General features: G+C 39.6%; 1 protein-coding gene across 1 annotated transcript in view; it reads left to right on the top strand.

Moving 5' to 3' along the window:
- The window catches only part of runx1t1 (RUNX1 partner transcriptional co-repressor 1), a gene marked incomplete at its 3' end in the record, with an annotated part of 176,398 nt that overhangs the window by 142,474 nt on the left and 14,207 nt on the right, over positions 1-19,717 (top strand). Inside the window, exons 7-8 of the mRNA XM_080735339.1 lie at positions 3,716-3,813; positions 18,162-18,363. Of these exons, the coding sequence (XP_080591465.1) occupies positions 3,716-3,813; positions 18,162-18,363 (300 nt within the window). The remainder of the gene's footprint in view (positions 1-3,715; positions 3,814-18,161; positions 18,364-19,717) is intronic.

Below are 19,717 nucleotides of genomic sequence, written 5' to 3'. Positions count from 1 at the left end.
GGTGATCCTCCGATCCACCCATTTAAAAAATAAAATAAAATCGTCAATCAATGTCTTCATCATAGCCGGTGGTTCTCAAAGTGTTGAGAAAGGGATTTCTCGAGGGTCTGTGACTCAGAAGGTGTACAACATTTTTACACACACGTCACAGTTAGGATTGTATAGTGTAGATTGGGGTCCTAAAGGTGATTAAAAAAAGTATATAAAATGGTGTTGTGGAGCTGAGGGTCCTTGAAATGAAAAATAATTCATTGATGATTGATGGTGACTGATACTGTACAAGAAACATCAGGATGACGTATCCCGAGTTGTTGCAACGGAGCGCAATCGCAAAGCAGAGAGCCTCTTGCAAAACCATTCCCTGGTGCGCAAATATATCATTAAACATTGTATCACCACATTTATTATTTACACATTTATTAATTATTTTATGTTTTCATGTAATGGAATGCCATATTTCATCATTCGAGAGTGTCACACACTAAAGTGAAAATAGCCGATCCACTAGCTGCTTGTAGGTCAGCTATTTTCACTCTCCTTAAGGCCTGATTTACACTGCCAGCCAAATCCAGCCTGAATCAGATCTGTCACATCAAGATTTGAATCCGATTTGCTTACATTAGTCTGAATGCAGACAGGTCACATGCAGGTCACATGAAATCCGATTTTTACAAACCACATCCAGTGGTTTGAAATCTGATTCAAATCAGATTTCTAAAGATGTGTCACAGACTGAACGCAGTAACGAGCCAAGTCACACATGAAACTGTCCAAAATGTCACTTGCAGTTTAACCCGAGCGCCACTGATGTCATTACCGAGTGCGAGAATTGCATTTTGAGGGCGTAATGAAATGAAAACAATAATTCAGCATATGTTTTACACTACAGAAGAAATTTAAAGCAGCATTCAGTGGACAGAGGGAGAAATGTAAAGTCTACGAGCACTTTGGGGGGATGTCTCTGTACATGGAAAATTTACAGGAACAATTAAGGCAATATATCGTCACTGTCGGGCAGAAACCTCGTATCTCCCAAGTTTCAAATTTGTATGTTTTTTCGTAAAGTAAAGCTCTGCTTCATCATACAAGGCCGTCGCACAAAAGTAGTGAAAGCTGCAGATCTACAAGCACGCAACGCCTCGCGGTGCGAGGCGTTGTGTGCTTGTAGATCTGCTGTTTTCACTAATTTAGTTCATTTCTAAAAGTTTCTAGAGCACCTGCTTTAGACACAGAGTGGGGGAGAGAGAGAAAGAGAGAGAGACAGACAAGGGGTGTTATTTTGAGTTCTAGTCGCATTGTTATGCATTGTACTGTACTTGTTTTGTGTTCTGTCTAGGGCATTAACGACTTGTGATTTTTGCAAGTCGACTCGACTCAATAAAAAGTCTAAATCCAGCCTAAATGACACATAAAAGTGGTGGTCATGTGGTCACATGTTCAGATACTGGATTTTGATTGGCTTAAAACAGTGGTAAATCAGTCAACAACCTTGAGTTGGCTCATGAACCCCGCCCACTGTTGTGTTGCAGTTGTAACATTTCAACTTACAACTGTGTTTTCTTTCATTTATATGGTAGAAGTGGTAGAAAAGCAATTTACCATTCGAGGGTCGTGGGTTGTTGGCTGATTTACCACTGTTTCACCCTGAAACAGTGGTAAATCAGCCAACAACCAGTGGTAAATCAGCCAACAACCCATTCCCTCTCATGGTAAATGGCTTACGTTTTGGACATACAAGTTTTCCACCCGATAGCGACGATACGCTATGCATGAGACGGGTGCAGATGTGCGTGTCGTGTCAGATCTGTAGATGAATTTTGATGAAGAAGCTCTAAAGAAGATGATGACACCCCCCCTTCCCCCCCTCTCCCCCCACACACACACACACCATGTCCCGCACCCCCCGCACCCCCTGCTCTAAAAATAGGCGAGACATTTAGCGTGTCTAGCCTGGAGAGCGAGGTGTCTGGTGCTCTAGAAACTCAGTCATGGGGGTCCTGCCCTCTGGCTGGTTTAGACACAGAGTGGGGGAGAGAGAGAGAGAGAGAGAGAGAGAGAGAGGGAGACAGACAAGGGGTGTTATTTTGAGTTCTAGTCGCATTGTTATGCATTGTACTGTACTTGTTTTGTGTTCTGTCTAGGGCATTAACGACTTGTGATTTTTGCAAGTCGACTCGACTCAGTAAAAAGTTGAGTTGAAGTCGACTTTATCGTTTGATGACGTCATCACATCACACACGTCCCCCCAATTATTTTATACATTTTAAGTATATAGATAGAGGGTATCTTCACATTTCTAAAGTGCCAATTTGAGGACGTTTTAATACATCTAAAATGACAAATTAAACATTGTCTAAATTGTCAAATATATAGAGGCAGAATTTTGTGAAAATAGCCGATCTACATGCTCACAACGCCTCGCGATATTTTCACAATAGAACCATGTTATACCAAATGTAATGTAGCTCTGTAATATTGGATCATTCCGTCCTTGACAATAAGCAATCCTACTGTTTGAATGCTGTACAGACGCACGCATGGAGCAAAAACCTTCGACTTTCTCTGGTGGGAGTCGACTTGTGTAATGAAGTCGACTCAGTCGACTTGTCGACTTTTTCGTTAATGCGCTAGTTCTGTCCTTACTTTTTATTTTGTCTTACATTGTGTGGTACCTCCATCGTTTTATTGTTACATGTCAGGGACCCACGGATGGGAATTGGCATTCTTGCTAACTAAATAGAGTAGCCTATATTGTATTTACGCTGCATTCTTAACTGTGCTGTAAGATCCCAGTACTGTCTGTGCTGCCATTGAATGCCCTGTACATTAATACCGTTCGGGTCAATAGGGCTGTCGTGATAATGACGTTTTAACTTCACGATTAATCGCCATACAAATAAATGCGAGTTTTTGGTGCTGACCATGGATCGTGTTAATGAAAATAACATTACTGTTTGGGTTTTTGGCTTTCTAAACAAATATTTCACAGGTTGGATATTACAAATAACTCAAATATTCTTCTTTTTAATTTTTATCCGACGATTTTGCAACCCATTTTCACCCAGTGCCAATTGCCTATGTAATCCTGGACTCTGTTCTCCCTTTGCCGCACCTGGGTAGTCAACGGACTGACCTCATGCTTCCTTCAATGCATGAGGAGTCCAAATTGTTTCTTTTCACCTGACAGGAGGGATTTCCCCGGGATGGACGTAGCGCGTGGAAGGAACACGTTATTCCAACCAGTTCCTTTCCCCTCCATCAAGCGCCCTGGCTGGCCAGGGGGAGGCATTATTGAGACCAGGATTACTGCATGTTTTTGTGAGGGTATCAACCCTAGGAGACACAGGGAGAACATGCAAACTCCACAAAGAAAGGCCCTATCGCCGACCCCACCTAGGGTGTGGGTGCTGATGACGCGGAGGGAGAAACACGCCCCCAGCACCCACAGCGTCCCCCGGCGGGAATCAAACCCAGGACCTTCTAGCTGTGAGGCGAAGCGCTAACCACTGCGCCACCGTGCCCCCTAACTCAAATATTCTAAGGAGAGAGAGCAGTGGATGAATGGAGTGTCTCGTGGAGAACACGTTAAACATTGACAACAGGGATGGACGAAATGAATACCTTTACAGAAACTGACTTGCTGCACTCTGTCTGTCTGTCTGTCTGTCTGTCTGTCTGTCTGTCTGTCTGTCTGTCTGTCTGTCCGTCCGTCCAGGCATGCACACGGGCACCCGGCAGGAGGAGGTGATTGACCACCGGCTGACGGACAGGGAGTGGGCGGAGGAGTGGAAGCACCTTGACCATGTAAGAAAAGTAATAACATTTTTATTACTCTACTCTACGCCTCTGTCTGTGTCTGTGAGTATCTGCTGTCTTGCTGTGATTCACTGAGAACCTGATGTTGTTGTTCTGTGTGATTACCGTGCTAACTTCTCACCTGATGTTTGCTGTGTTAGTCGTCCGGTTTGTGTTTGTCTGTGTTGGTCTTTTTAACATACTGTATGTGTGAATATCTGATGATGATCAAAAGCATGCACTTTTGAATACTTAAAGGGGAGAACCACCCATTTTCAACATTGAACTACGGTATGTCATTGATATACCTTTGCGTTGTTATGTGGAAATAAGTTATGTGCTGCCTAGAACTGGAGGATTGAAGTATGCTATTAATGTGGAGATCACTGCGCAAAAAGACCAAGAATCCCTAGATATCGTTGCCCGAATATTACCAGATACAAGTCATGTATGATGATATCCGGATTGGATACTCTCCGAACAGCAAGTGAAATACATTTCATGTTCGGAGCATATCGAACTCCCAATATGGGACCACTTTATTCTTGCTAGAATATGGAGTTAATCTTTATCCCGGATACTGTATACGACCACATGCCATATTCGGAAAATAACTCTAATCCCTGTCTAAAATATCTCATCAGAAATGGACAGCTGTCATTTCTGGAAATGATTCTTAACTCATATCCAATGTCAAGATATTATACATATATGACCACTATCCATATTTCAAGTCCAAACACCAGAAGTATCTTAAATCCATATATTGTATTGATATGACCTGTAACTATATATGTGCTGATATCCAGATTGGATACTCTCCGAACAGCAAGTGAAATACATTTCATGTTCGGAGCATATCGAACTCCCAATATGGGACCACTTTATTCTTGCTAGAATATGGAGTTAATCTTTTCCCAGATACTGTATACGACCACATGCCATATTCGGAAAATAACTCCAGGCAGTGTCTAAAATATCTCATCAGAAATGGACAGTTGTCATTTCTGGAGATGAGTCATAACTCATATCCAATGTATTGATACAACCTCTAACCATATTTCAAGTCCAAACGCCAGGTGTATTTTAGCTCAGGATACTGTATTGATACGACCTGTGACCTTGTTTCAAGTCCAAACACTGGGTGTATTTTAGCTCAGGATACTGTATTGATATGACCTGTGACCATATTTCAAGTGCCAATACCGGGTGTACATTGGCTCAGGATACTGTATTGATATGACCTGTGACCATATTTCAAATCCAAACACTTGGTGTATTTTAGCTCAGGATTCTGTATTGATACAACCTGTAACCATATATGAAGTCCAAACACAGGGTGTATTTTAGCTCAGGATACTTTATTGATACGGCCTGTAACCATATATGAAGTCCAAACACGGGGTGTATTTTAGCTCAGGATTCTGTACTGATACGACCTATAACCATATATTAAGTCCAAACACGGGGTGTATTTTAGCTCAGGATTCTGTACTGATACGACCTGTGACCATATATGAAGTCCAAACACGGGGTGTATTTTAGCTCAGGATTCTGTATTGATACGACCTATAGCCATATATTAAGTCCAAACACTGGGTGTATTTTAGCTCAGGATTCTGTATTGATACGACCTGTAACCATATAGGAAGTCCAAACACCGGGTATATTTTACCTCAGGATACCGTATTGATACAACCTGTAACCATATATTAGGTCCAAACAACAGGTCTATTTTAGCTCAGGATACTGTATTGATACGGCCTGTAACCATATTTCAGGCCCAAACACCAGGTGTATTTTAGCTCAGGATACTGTATTGATATGACCTGTAACCATATGTCAAGTCCAAACACCAGGTGTATTTTTATGTCAGGATACATTCATGATTGATATGACCTATAACCTGTATACCATCCATGGACCATATCAGGATGATTCACCATACCAGGACACAGTTCATTGTCCCCATGAGCCTATACTAGGTCCGCTCCTTTCTCTCTACACCAAATGATAGTCAAAAAATTAAATATGAAGGTACACATTTCAACACATGAAAATCACTTAATGCAATTAAGCAAATATTTATTTTTTAGAGCAAATGTTATTTTAAATGTTCTTTTAAAACGGGGGCTAAAACCTAAGAACAGTATTTTGAGAACAATATTTACACACACACACACACACACACACACACACACACACACACACACACACACACACACACACACACACACACACACACACACACACACACAGGGATTGTTGAATATAAAATTAATAGAACACATCCAATTATTACTTAACACACTCCAGGTAGGTAAGAACCATATTTGAAACAGGTCACTGTTGGACAGAATAAACAAATCAGAACCAAAAGCATGAACAGAACACCACCGTTAATTGGCGTTGTGCAAACTATAATCCCAGGTTTCTAGAAGATGGCATAAATGTTTCCCGTTCTTCCATAGCTTGTTCTGGTTATTCTGGTTCAAATCTGCTGCTGAGCCAATGAAACAAAGCTATGGGAATCTGAACAGGAAAAATTGATGCCCCTTCTAAAAACCCAGGAGTACAGTTGTACTCAGAGCCTATAACAAGCCTTACTAAGTCCCAGTGGTGTCCTCCTCACTCTGCTGCAGGTAGATCTGCTTGCCCTCTGCAGGAGGGCATAAATTGTCCACAATAGGTGCGAACATGGGTGGACCTGGGCTGCACACCCTTCTTCCTATTGTCATCCAGGACCTTCCGACAGTCCGCCATTATTTTGGACAGCCGTGATGAGCGCCACTTTGGTGATTTGATTTTGAAAACAGTTTTGTCCTTGTCACTGACGAAATTGGCGTCTGCAGCTGCACCGCTGAGGTATAGCTGGTCCTCTTTGGACAGTATCTTCTGTCCAACACCGACCTGTTTCTTGAAGAGCTGTGTAACAGATGGGAAGAGGAGGTTAGACTCAACATGTTCTATTCACCCATTCTGGTCAAAAGGAAAACCTTTGATATGGGGCCCCCAGTTTTGCCTTGTCTGCTTATAATAAGCAATTTTAGGCTTGTTGTCTCCACCAGGCCGAAGGCATTGGGAGACAATGTTTTCACTCCTGGCTGTCCGTCTTCACTATAACAGGCTGATTTGGGGTTTTGCTTATAACTCCACTGAATAAATATTGTACAAACATACTCCCTAAACCGTTGCCCTGCATTGTAAAAAGTAAAAATAAATAAAAATAAAATGTGCTTATTTGCCTCATTTGTTATAATCAAGTTAATATCAAACAGCTAACCATATTTTGAGACCACTCTGAGCTCTGCTGTAGGCCAGCATAGATAGGAGGAGACATGACCAGGTTAACTGCACACATAGATGGTTAACAAACCTTATAGATCTGCCATTTTCAAATAGCCGGTGTACTGTAGAGTTGTCAAACTTAGCCTAGTTCTTTTGTGCTTGTTTGACTTATACCCAGTCCCTTGTTTCTCTTGTCAAACCTGGCAATAAAAAAGCGATTACCTGCATTACACTTGCTGCCCACTAAGGAGGAAGTTGAATGAAACAGATAAGGGCAATAATCAATGCTGGCGACTAGAGAAGGGCCAGGAACACGTTAATGTCTACCCTTTTCAAACTCCAACCCAACTAGGATCTTAAAGAATAGGGATTATTCTGGTCCAGCTGAAACACTTATTCAAGGTCACAAAATGAATCTGACCCTGTTCTTGGCAACACAATGTAACAATGCAATAGGCCTTAAAGCTCTGGAAAACTAGAGATCACTTTCATCCAATATGAACTGTATGACAATACTCTACATGTTACAGATGGGAAGAAAAACTAATGTTATTAGTTACTACTTCAATTGGTTTACAGATGCATCCACTTCAGCTCAACAGCTTGTCGCAGGCATCATCCAACTCACTGCTACCAGCAGCCCTTGCTGCCAGCTTCCATCCAAAATGACTTTATGGGGGCTATATTATGTCTAGAAAAAATTATAATAATCATACTTGAACTGGGGGATGCCCACCCTGACAAGCACTTGGACTTGCAGGAGTTGATTCATTACATTTAGTTGACTGTTCCACTGATAAATATTGTTAAAATCTACAAGCTTACAATGAAAGCCGTAAAAAAAAAGTCTGTATACACTTATGCTGTATATTGGTATGTTTACTGTTGGGTGAGAAAACAATGTTGCATTAGTTACTCATCAGTGGACCCCCACTTGGGAAGGCAATTTCATGATACCATCATGATAATAATGAATACCTACTCATCCCGCGAGGGAAATTCAGATATCGCAGCCCAACCCAGCTGCTTTTTTTCTCCAGCTTAACCCAGCCGAACCCGGTGCTGCCCACAAGGAGCGCGGGGAGAGGGGAGCAGTGATAGCTGGAGCGGGGGATCGTACCTGCGACCTCTGGGGCCTCCGGAGTCCTAGGTGTGGATACTAACCACTCAGCTATCACTGCTCTCATGAAAGCCTATGGTAGGAAGCCTCTCAGAACCCCACCTTTTGGGTAAAATCCACCTTTGGCCAGGAAATAGAATATACCCACCAGACAGAATCTTTGATTCGCTCAAGTGTGCCACCTATCTGGACTGGACAACAATGCTATTGCCCAGACCTGTAGAATAAGCTTAAGATCATAAACCTGCCTTTGTGTTTTTGTGAGTAGTGAAACCATTTCTCAGCAATGACCACCTCACTGTTATATCCCTTACATAAGGTAATTGATAATTCACATGATCAAACAAATGCAACCGTAATACAACAGGGCAATAACTCACCCGATCTCTCCTGCTGGTAATCGTCTTTCTCCTCTTCACGTCCTCTATGGGCCCATCCAGCTCCATCTTCTTGCTGGCCTTTAGGTTTTCATAAGCTCTATTGCAAGCCTCTAGTGAATTAAACAACAAATACAACTAAATGAACTCTAAATATATAATAAAGGCATCTCAAAAGGATAGTGATGACTCGAAGAAATTAGCAGACCAAATGTACAAATCTGCAATCCAGAGTTGCACCACTAACTATTGACTGCCCGTACATCCAAACAAACAGTCCCATCTGACAGTACCAAATTATTTTAAACTCACCTTTTGTTTTCTGTTTTCTGTTTAGATGTATGGGCTGCCAAAGGTTGTTGCAGCTCTAGATTCAACATGTTTAAAAATAATCTAGAGTTGCAAGTTGCAGTGAAGGGAGACCCCTGTTATTTAATTTAGAAAACATTATAGAAATCACTAATGTTTGAATAGAAAACTAACCTTTTCAAACAAATCACTTGCACCAATATTACATTTTTCAATATTAGTCAGTGCGCAATCTGTTAACTTCAACTGTGTAAAATCAAATTTACAATTTAGGCATTTAGCAGAAGCTTTTAATTCAGAGCGACTTACAGTGAGCAAGGTTAACACATACATAGAATGCAGAGAGACAGTGTAGTACCTCAGTAATCTAGGATCACAGGTATGCCAGGAAATCCTATTGTTATTGTTAAAATTACAACCAATGTAAGGGCATATGTCCCCAAATTAATGCAATACCACACTTACTTCTGATAAGGCAGGTGGGATTTTGGATGAGGAAGTTCTTGTGTCCACTCCATCAATATTCTCCATGATGGCATCCCATTTTGAATGTAGGTTTTCTGCCAGGTCACCAACCCTGTGTGGGAGAAAATAATATATAGTTATGAATTTAGCATTACTGTCTTACTTGTTGGTGAACTCACTCAAGTAGCCTAATACTAAAGTACATTTTCTGTTGAAATGATTTTGACTGGGCAGAAGCATAGCCTAATTGCCTTGATGCAGATTCAAACTAGTGTCAGCTGGTGGCTGGACAAACACACCTGCCCTCTGCAGTGGTCTAATTTGAATGTATCTTTCTCAACAACCCTTGAATATGATGGAATATTATTAAGGATTACTGGGATTATGGTAAGATCACATTTCATGACACACACACACACACACACACACACACACACACACACACACACACACACACACACACACACACACACACACACACACACACACACACACACACACACAATGCAGTGTGAACTCCTGTAACTCACTAGCTCCCACTCCCACTTTGAGAACTATGGCACTAAATCAGTGTTTTTCAAACCTTTTTGATATCAATTATTTATGTATTTGAGCCATATGGTTCACCATTTAGTGAGATTTAGCCTCTCAGTCTCATACCCAATACTTTAGTGCAGATCATGTGTAACAATAATTTAGCTTGTCCATTTGGTTTGATTTTACAATAATTAAAATATCTATAGGGGTCCATTTGGTTATCAACATTATTTAGCTGGGGACCACCTGGAACCACCTCATAGACCACTAGTGCAGTGGTTCTCAACCTAACATGTTACTAAACAAACACTCTATAGCAATGATTACTGTCACAATAAAGCAATTTAACTGCTGAATATATAATGGACCTTGTATAATGGAAACATTTTAACAGGAATGAGGGTTCCTGTCACATATTAAAAGGGGTCTGCAGCCAAATAGTCTACATTTTGGATTTTGGGGTCCTTGACATGAAAAGGGCTGAAAACACTGGAGTATGAATTGTAAATAGTGAAGTTGTAAAAAATACTGGAAGCAAAAGCAATCACTTGAAATAGCTTTACATACCTGTGTCATCTCCCTGCTCCAAAACTCCTTCTCTGTGTGCCAAAAGTCTCCATAATGTAGATTTAATCCCACAAATAGATTGGCAGCAACCTATCTTCCTGTTCAACAATCAACAGTGATTTTATTTAGTTTAGCTTTATCCTAAATCACTTTTAGACAAGCAGCTCTCAATGCTTGCTGTTGGTGACAAATGTACAGTAACTGCTGTGCTGTGTGCTGCTGGCTGTTTGGATTCAAAGTGGGGGTGTGCTCTCAGCAGAGCCAATGGTAGCTGGCCACGTCACAGTCACATGACACACAGCCAATCAGGCATTTGCAATTGCATTGTGGGAAGTGTAGTTGATTTTCAAACTGCTTTCCATAAAAACACATATATTGTGTTCCTCTCTGTAACTACAAAGATGGCTCCCTTCATCTTTCATATGTTTCCTCCAAACTATAATATATATCAGATTTAATTACAGATGATAATTTGCTTATATAACCGTGTATGTCGTGTCTGTTGTATGATGATGTTTTTATTGTATTATAGGCCTACTCATTTCAAGCAGGATAGTTTTATATTAAGCTTCTGAAGCATTGAGGAATACAGTATGGTAGTGGATCTCAAACATTTCAAAGAAGAAACATTTCCATTAGAGAAGATTTTGATGAGTCTAGCAGTGATTCTCAACTATTTTAATTGCAAGAACCCCAGTTTGACATGCATTAGTCTAAGTACGGACCCCATTCTATGGCATTTCTATCTGAGACCACAATTTATTGTAAAATCAATGTTAATGGGTTCATTTTGGTTCCATTTGTACACTCTATGAGTTACCCATAAGGGTCCATTTCATTCCTAACTATCATTTAGCGGGGGACCCCCTGGAACTCCCTCAAGGACCCCACTTCGAGAACTAATGCAGTTAATATCAGGTTGCCATTCCATATATCTTTACTGTTTTTTTTTTAACCCATTAAGACCTAAGGTCGATACCTTCTAAAGCCTGACCTAAGTTTTCAGAAAAACAACACAAAAATGTGTTCCCCCGCCTGAGGGATAAAACAGGGGTTCCCGTCCATACTGGGTTGTGTATGTTGGGCTGATTTGTACACTTTGTAACAAGTTCTATGTCACATCTATAATGTTTCACATTGATAAACCTCATAGTTAATAGTATGTAGTATTAAACTGTGGATACCCCAGGCAGGGTTCATCGCCATGCTGGCTTGCGGTGGACATTTTTGTCTGAATGATATTTTTGCCATCTACCATGGACAAAGACAAGTCTCACCACATGTGTCAATGTACAGACATTGATGATCCCTGTGCCAGGAGATATTATGGGATATGTTGTTATTGTGTGAGTTTTTTATCTTTAAATGGGTATACCCCATTTGATGGTGTCCCATAGATGTTCAACAATGACCTATGACAGCTGAGGTCAAGACCTTTCCATTAACAGTTGTATGTAAGCCCTTCTGTGGCTGAATGATATGCCTTTAATCATGGACTCTAGGGTTCAATTCAGAGGTCATTATCAAAGCAGTGCTGCTGTGTACTGTTAGATAAGCATCATGTGCCTATATGTCTGTCTGTCTGTCTGTCTGTCTGTCTGTCTGTCTGTCTGTCTGTCTGTCTGTCTGTCTTTCTCTCTTTATCGCCCGAGTTTAGGCCACAATGCATTTTGTTATACCCCCACTGAAGAAATATAGGCCTACTTGTCCTCTAAGTTCCTGTCATTTCAGATTAGATACACTAGCTCTTATTTAGGATTCAAAACATTGAAATTGAAATGGTCTTGGACTTTAAGGACAACCCACATTTGTTTATAATCGGCACTGTTGCGGTCTATCTTTAGTTTTTTGTTGAGCCAATGTAATGGTACGATGGACCAATGAAGTGGCTAGTGTCCTCAGGGGTTGCTTATCAAGGAACTTTGACATTCTTGCTAGATACCTTGTTCACTATGTCCATGCCTATAAACTCCCCAGTTATACTGGTCTTGTTCACATCCAAGATTAACTGAATGCTCATGCTTACCTGTAACTACCATTACATTCAAGAGAGACGCTGATAGTCCAATGAATGCTATGATCCTAATTAATTTAATTTCATAAACATTCAGATGTCCCTAACTGTAATGACACCTTACTGTCCCTTCAACTGCATACTTTATGTGGTCTTTAACCAGAGAGGTTCTGTTTTTATCCCCAGCAAAGCATAATCCTTTGCAATGCATACAGAAATAAGGACATTTACAAGCTGACTCCATTTGTTTATTAAAGGTATAAAAACAGACTCATTATGCTTAGCTTCCCTGGTAAGGTCTTTGGAATCTATAGGCCCAATCCCATTTTGACCTGTGAGACAGTCTGTATCCACTTAAAGCTCTTGAGCTCGACCCATTTCTTTTGTAACTTGCATCAGTTAGATATTTTACATAATATGAACCCAAGATAGACTGTATGTAATTGTGACACACAAAGATATGCCATAGATGTAATCTGTATTATACAATACTGGTACATATGAGCACTCAAAGGATTTGCAGACTTTGGGTTATGCACTCACTGTGTGCACATAGCCTATATGCTTAGTTAAACTTCAGGAGTGGAGGCTGCTCATTTGATCATGGCTGTGTGTAATTCAGTCATTTACCTGATGTTGAGTAAGTCAGTCGTTACCACAACCATGAATAGTGCATGATTTTGTGGCCAGGGCAACCAGTTTCACCTGGGTTTCACCCCAATAAATATCACATAAATTCACAGTTCAGAATGAAAGAGAGGAGCAGAGATGAAGTCAGGTTGGGAAATATATAATAGTTTATCAATTGCTTGTACTAGACAAAGTTTAAAATCTATTTAGCATGAAAACCTGCAGATCATGTCTGTCTGTCCGTCTGTGCGTGTGCCATTCATGCCTAATATCAATCTCCATATATTGCCAAGATCTCTGTTGTCATAAATATTGTGTCAGTCTCACGATAACCAGTGTGGTCGATCCCTGAGTCATCAATATTAATTTAAACCCATATCTGGGAATGCCAATATGGACATGCACTTGTGACCGGGTAAATCACGCTCTTTAGAACGACCATCATTTCGACTGGAAGGTTAACGACTCACTCCACGGAGGTTAGGGTTAGGGTGAGGGTTTGAGTCGGGTGTCGAAAAGATGACATGTAGTAAAAGCGATACGCTCCCCCTGTGACCTAACATACCACCAGATAAACCCAAGCCAGCCATCTACTATGATGGCCTGGTGTGTTTCATTTTTATTAAACTAGCAGTCATCTGTGTCTCACCTGTCTTGATTAGGGTTGATTAGGGAGCATCACATAATTAAGGATTGCCTACAGGAAAGGTCAACCCACTACACTTACATTGTTTCGGGCTGCTAGGTTCTATGTGCAAACAACAATGTGCAAATAACAAGGTTTAACATTGCGCCTGTGAATAAACATTGTGCTATGGACATGATATCCAAAGCTATGCTCATAAATGCAGTCTTGTGTGGACACAGCTCCACAAGCCCTTTACAAGACCTTTAGTAGCTGTCGCTACTGCTTTCTTGTCTGTTTCTTGTCTGTGTGACAGGGTGCGAGTGTGTGTACTGCATCCTGTAGCTATAATTCCATCCACTGCCTGGGACTGTATCTGTGACAACAGAGCTGATCCCATAACCTGGGGGACATAACCTTGATAACAGAACCTGTGGCCGCGTTTGCTAATAACTTCCAAACTTCACAAGAACGCTAATGAACACTTTCAATTTGGATAAAGTGAAAAATGACATTTGTCACTGTCTTCCAAGGTTCCAATGTAATAGAAAACTAACTGGTTTCCTTATATAATGTCCTCATGATATCGGGTTCATATTTGACCAAATATGACATATCAATGACACTGGTCTGGTCTGTTTTTCCCAGTATAACTCACCCAATTCTGTCAATTTCCATGACCTATTAATATCATTATATGCCACAGATATAGCCATTATTCTTATCAAAATAGGCTGCCAAAATATTTACATAAGGAGATGTATACTGCATCCATATTTGATAAGATATGGTTGATGTCAACAAAACCTTAAATATGCCTAAGAAATGGTCAGTATTCTCTTGCAGATCCACTGTAAAGATATGACTTGAGGTCATATATGAACTCAATATCTGACACATAAAGTATTCTAGAAAGAATATTGTGATCAGATATTTACAGATATGACCTAAGGTCATTTACAGAACATATACATGACAAAAATTAAATGTTGCTTGTATCCTAGTACAACATATTGTCTTCATGATGTATATTGGGTACATATTTGACCAGATCTAGCATTTCCATGGAACTCAGGATATGCATAAAATGTACTGTTTCATGACCTATCAATATCAGTTAAATATCTCGTCCAAAACAGGCAGAATGGTAAAATCTGTAGTATGTATATTTGATGTGAAAATCGTTGATGATATATGCTACAGATATTCCCATTATTTAGTATATTAGTATACTTCATCCATATTTGATAAGATATGGTTGATGTCAACAAAACCTTAAATATGCCTCAGAAATGATCAGTATTCTCTAGCAGATCCACTGTAAAGATATGACTTGAGGTCATATATGAACTCACTAGTTGACACATCAAGTATTCTAGAAAGAATATTATGATCAGATTTTTCCAGATGTGACCTGAGGTAATTTATGGAACATATACTTGACAAAATTAAAATTACGCCTGTATCCTAGTACAACATTTGTCTCCAAGCTATATATTTGGTTCACATTTGAACAGATCTAGCATTTCCATGAAAGTCAGGATATGCATCAGAAATGTTCTGTTTCATGACCTATCTATACCAGTTAAATATCTCACCCAAAACATGCCAAATGGCAAAATCTGTAGTGCGTATATTTGATATGAAAATCGTTTGATGACATGTGCTACAGATATTGCCATCATTCTAATCAAAATAGGGTGTCAGTATATTCATATATACTTCATTACGTATATACATACTTTGTATATGGCAAGGAGATGTATACTTTGTCCATATTTGATAAGATATGGTTGATGTCAACAAAACCATAAACATGCCTCAGAAAAGGCCAGTATTCTCTAGCAGATCCATTGTAAAGATATGACTTGAGGTCATATATGAACTCACTATTTGACACATCAAGTATTCTAGAAAAAATATTATGATCAGATATTTCCAGATATGACCCGAGGTAATTTATGGAACATATACTTCACAAAATTAAAATTACGCCTGTATCCTAGTACAACATTTGTCTTTATCTAGCATTTCCATGAAACTCAGGATATTCATCAGAAATGCTCTGTTTCATGACCTATCAATATCAGTTAAATATCTCACCCAAAACAGGGCGAATAGCTAAATCGGTAAAAGTTATATTTCATATTAAAATCATTGATAATATATGCTCAAGATACTGCCATTCAACTCAAAATAGGGTGTCATTATATTCTTATATACTGCATTAGGTAATAGTCATAAATTGTATATGACAAGGAGATGTATACTTCATCCATATTTGATAAGATATGAGTGATGTCAACAAATCCCTAAAATATGCCTCAGAAATGGTCAGTATTCTCTAGCAGATCTAATGTTAAGATATGACTTGAGGTCATATATTAACTCACTATTTGACACATCAAGTATTCTATAAAGAATATTATGATCAGATATTTCCAGATATGACCTGAGGTTATTTACAGAACATATACATGTCAAAAATAAAATGTTGTTTGTATCCTAGTACAACATATTGTCTTCATGATGTATATTGGGTTCATATTTGACCAGATCTAGCATTTCCATGGAACCTAGGATATGCATCAGAAATGTTCTGTTTCATGACCCATCAATATCAGTTAAATATCTCACCCAAAACATGCCAAATGGCAAAATCTGTAGTGAGTATATTTGATATGAAAATCGTTGATTATATATGCTACAGATATTGCCATCATTCTAATCTAAATAGGGTGTCAGTATATTCATATATACTGCATTACATATATTCATACTTTGTATATGGCAAGGAGATGTATACTTCATCCATATTTGATAAGATATGGTTGATGTCAACAAAACCTTAAACATGCATCAGAAATGGTCAGTATTCTCTAGCAGATCCTCTGTAAAGATATGACTTTAGGTCATATATGAACTCACTATTTGACACATCAAGTATTCTAGAAAAAATATTATGATCAGATATTTCCAGATATGACCTGAGGTAATTTATGGAACATATACTTGACAAAATTAAAATTACGCCTGTATCTTAGTACAAGATTTGTCTCCATGATATATATTTGGTTCATATTTGACCAGATATGGCATTTTTATGGAACTCATATATGCATCAGAAATGCTCTGTTTCATGACCTATCAATATCAGTTAAATATCTCACACAAAACATGCCAAATGGCAAAATCTGTAGTAAGTATATTTGATATGAAAATCGTTGATGATATATGCTACAGATGTTGCCATTATTCTTGTCAAAATATGCTGTCAGTATATTCATATTTTACTTCATTACGTATATGCATACTTTGTATATGACAAGGAGATGTATACTTTGTCCATATTTGATAAGATATGGTTGATGTCAACAAAACCTTAAATATGCCTCAGAAATGGTCAGTATTCTCTAGCAGATCCACTGTAAAGATATGACTTTAGGTCATATATGAACTCAATATTTGACACATCAAGTATTCTAGAAAGAATATTGTGATCAGATATTTACAGATATGACCTAAGGTCATTTACAGAACATATATATGACAAAAATAAAATATTTGCTTGTATCCTAGTACACCATATTGTCTTCATGATGTATATTTGGTTCATATTTGACCAGATATAGTGCATATCAAAAAAAGTCAGGATATGTGACGGAAATGTCCGTATTCCAGAAAGAATAAAAATTCGATATTTTGGGATTCTTGCTCTTTTCGCCCGATTGATTTTCCGTCTGCCTTCCTCATCAATGATGGAAAAAAATACTATCTCCACAAGTTGGAGTTATGTGGTTTGACTGACAGTTTGAGGATCTAATAGAGCTAAAGGGGAAATACAGACCAAAACATATCCCCCCTTAATTTGCCTTTTGTCATAAATGGCGCTAAAATGGCGCTGGTGCGACTCGTCCAAAAGCGCTTATTTTGGCTGTGCCAAAGTTTCTATTTTCTTCATGAATCGTATATCTATAGTTCCCTGAGACCACCCGAAGTATTGTTAGTCCACCACATATTGACCTGGATGAGAATGACACGGTTTCCAAAGCGAGATTCTAGCGGATCTACACACACACAACGCCTCGCTAGTTTAAATCCTTTTTAAAATGATAAATACAAAACAAATGGCTTTTGGACATACAAGGTTTGTCTGCCCAACAGCGACAATGTGAAGTATAGTACCTTTATTGGAAGGATAAACCCCTTGATATGCACCATCTCATTTTCGAGGGGGTCCTTATTGAATTCAATACAATACAATACAATACAATACAATACAATACAATACAATACAATACAAACAGACAAGACAAGCTCCCACCCAAACGATTCAACCCCAAAAGTAGGACAATTCCTATAATATTCCACATCAACAAAAGAAAACTAAAACAGTACTTTGTCCACCACTGTCTCTGTCTCCGTCCCCTGCAGCTGCTGAACTGCATCATGGACATGGTGGAGAAGACGCGGCGCTCGCTGACAGTGCTGCGGCGCTGCCAGGAGGCCGACCGCGAGGAGCTCAACTACTGGATCCGCCGCTACAGCGACGCCGAGGAGCTCAAGAAGGGCGTGGTGGCGGGCGGCGGCGGACAGGCGCGGCAGAGCCCCGCCGCGCAGGACAACGCCACACCAGGTTGCTAGCTGGCACGCCAGCTATTCAGCTCTAGTCTAGACTGTATGCACAGCAGCCATTTGGAACACTTACCAAATATACTAATTAAGGCTGTATTACATTCTGGTCAGACAGAAAGTAGGGTAGGAGAGAGGCTCCACCAACATCCGAACGACATTTTTTAGAAACCTGTTTTTTTAGGACCCTTATGGTGTCTAGTTATGATTTCTTCTTGTTGCCGTGGTCAACTAATGTCCCATGGTGGTCAATTAATGATTTCTTGCACCTACCCATTCACATACTATACAGGAAAAAAAAGACCCCCCAAAAAATCTTCTTTAAGTAGCATGTGAGGCGTCTAACAAGGGATTTTCTGAATCCATTGCAAGCATGAAAAACATAGCATGAAAAGCATTCCTTGGGCTAAAAACAGACCCACAAAACTATGGTTTTGTGATGAGGAGGAACCAAATTCCTTACGGGTGTGTAACTCTGAGAGTGTACACATGGATTTGTAGCCTACATGTACTTGAAATTCAAAAGTTTGAGAACCACTGTGCTACACTAAACGGAACAGATCCTTAATCAGCATAATTGGTAACGCCTGTGAAGGAAGTAAGGAAGAGGCCCCAATATCTTTCCAATATGGCTGCTGTGCATAGAGTCTATGGCTGTTTCTCAATTTGAATGCTTGTCTCTACTTGTCTCGTCCTCGTGAACTTGTGATACGTCATCAGTCGCTGCCCAATTACCATTCCAATCTCAAGTCTACATTTGACCAAGTAGAGACCAAATTCCCGGATGTGAACTTGATCCGCCCACTATACCGAGGATGCATCGGAGCTGACTTGTGTAGATTTTCCACAGCAAATTACCCAGAATGCCTTTCACCTCATCGCAGCCAGAATCGCCGACTTGCGTCCTCCCGTCCTCGGAAGTTCTTTCTTACTCCCGAGGCGAACTTGCAAGTCTGAACTACCAAGGACCCAAGTCTTTACTTCCCAAGCATTCACATGGGAAACAGCCTATATATTTATGGATATTATTTAAAGTGACGGCCAAGCCACTTTGGAGGTTAAGGCAAGGCCAGGCATGTTTATACTGTATGTGTATATCACATTTCAGCAGCACAGCTGTAATTTCTGTATATTAGTGGTTCTCAACCAGTGGGCCGGGGCCGCAAGGGTATTGCATGTGAGTCGCCAAATAATTGCAAAACCCTTTATATCATAATTTTTCATTAATATGTTTTGAAAATATGTATATCAAATCTCTTTAAAACCTAAAATGAAATAAAATTGCAGCAAGAAGTGACTAAAAACCTCAATGAAAGTCAGAATTTAAAAAAAAAAGAAAAAAAAAAAGAAACATGCCA

Source organism: Nannobrachium achirus, assembly GCF_963921795.1.
Source record: "Nannobrachium achirus genome assembly, chromosome: 10".
In the NCBI taxonomy this organism is placed as follows: Eukaryota; Metazoa; Chordata; class Actinopteri; order Myctophiformes; family Myctophidae; genus Nannobrachium; species Nannobrachium achirus.
The sequence above is the reverse complement of the archived record's forward strand: the minus strand, read 5'-3'. Positions and strand labels throughout refer to the sequence as shown.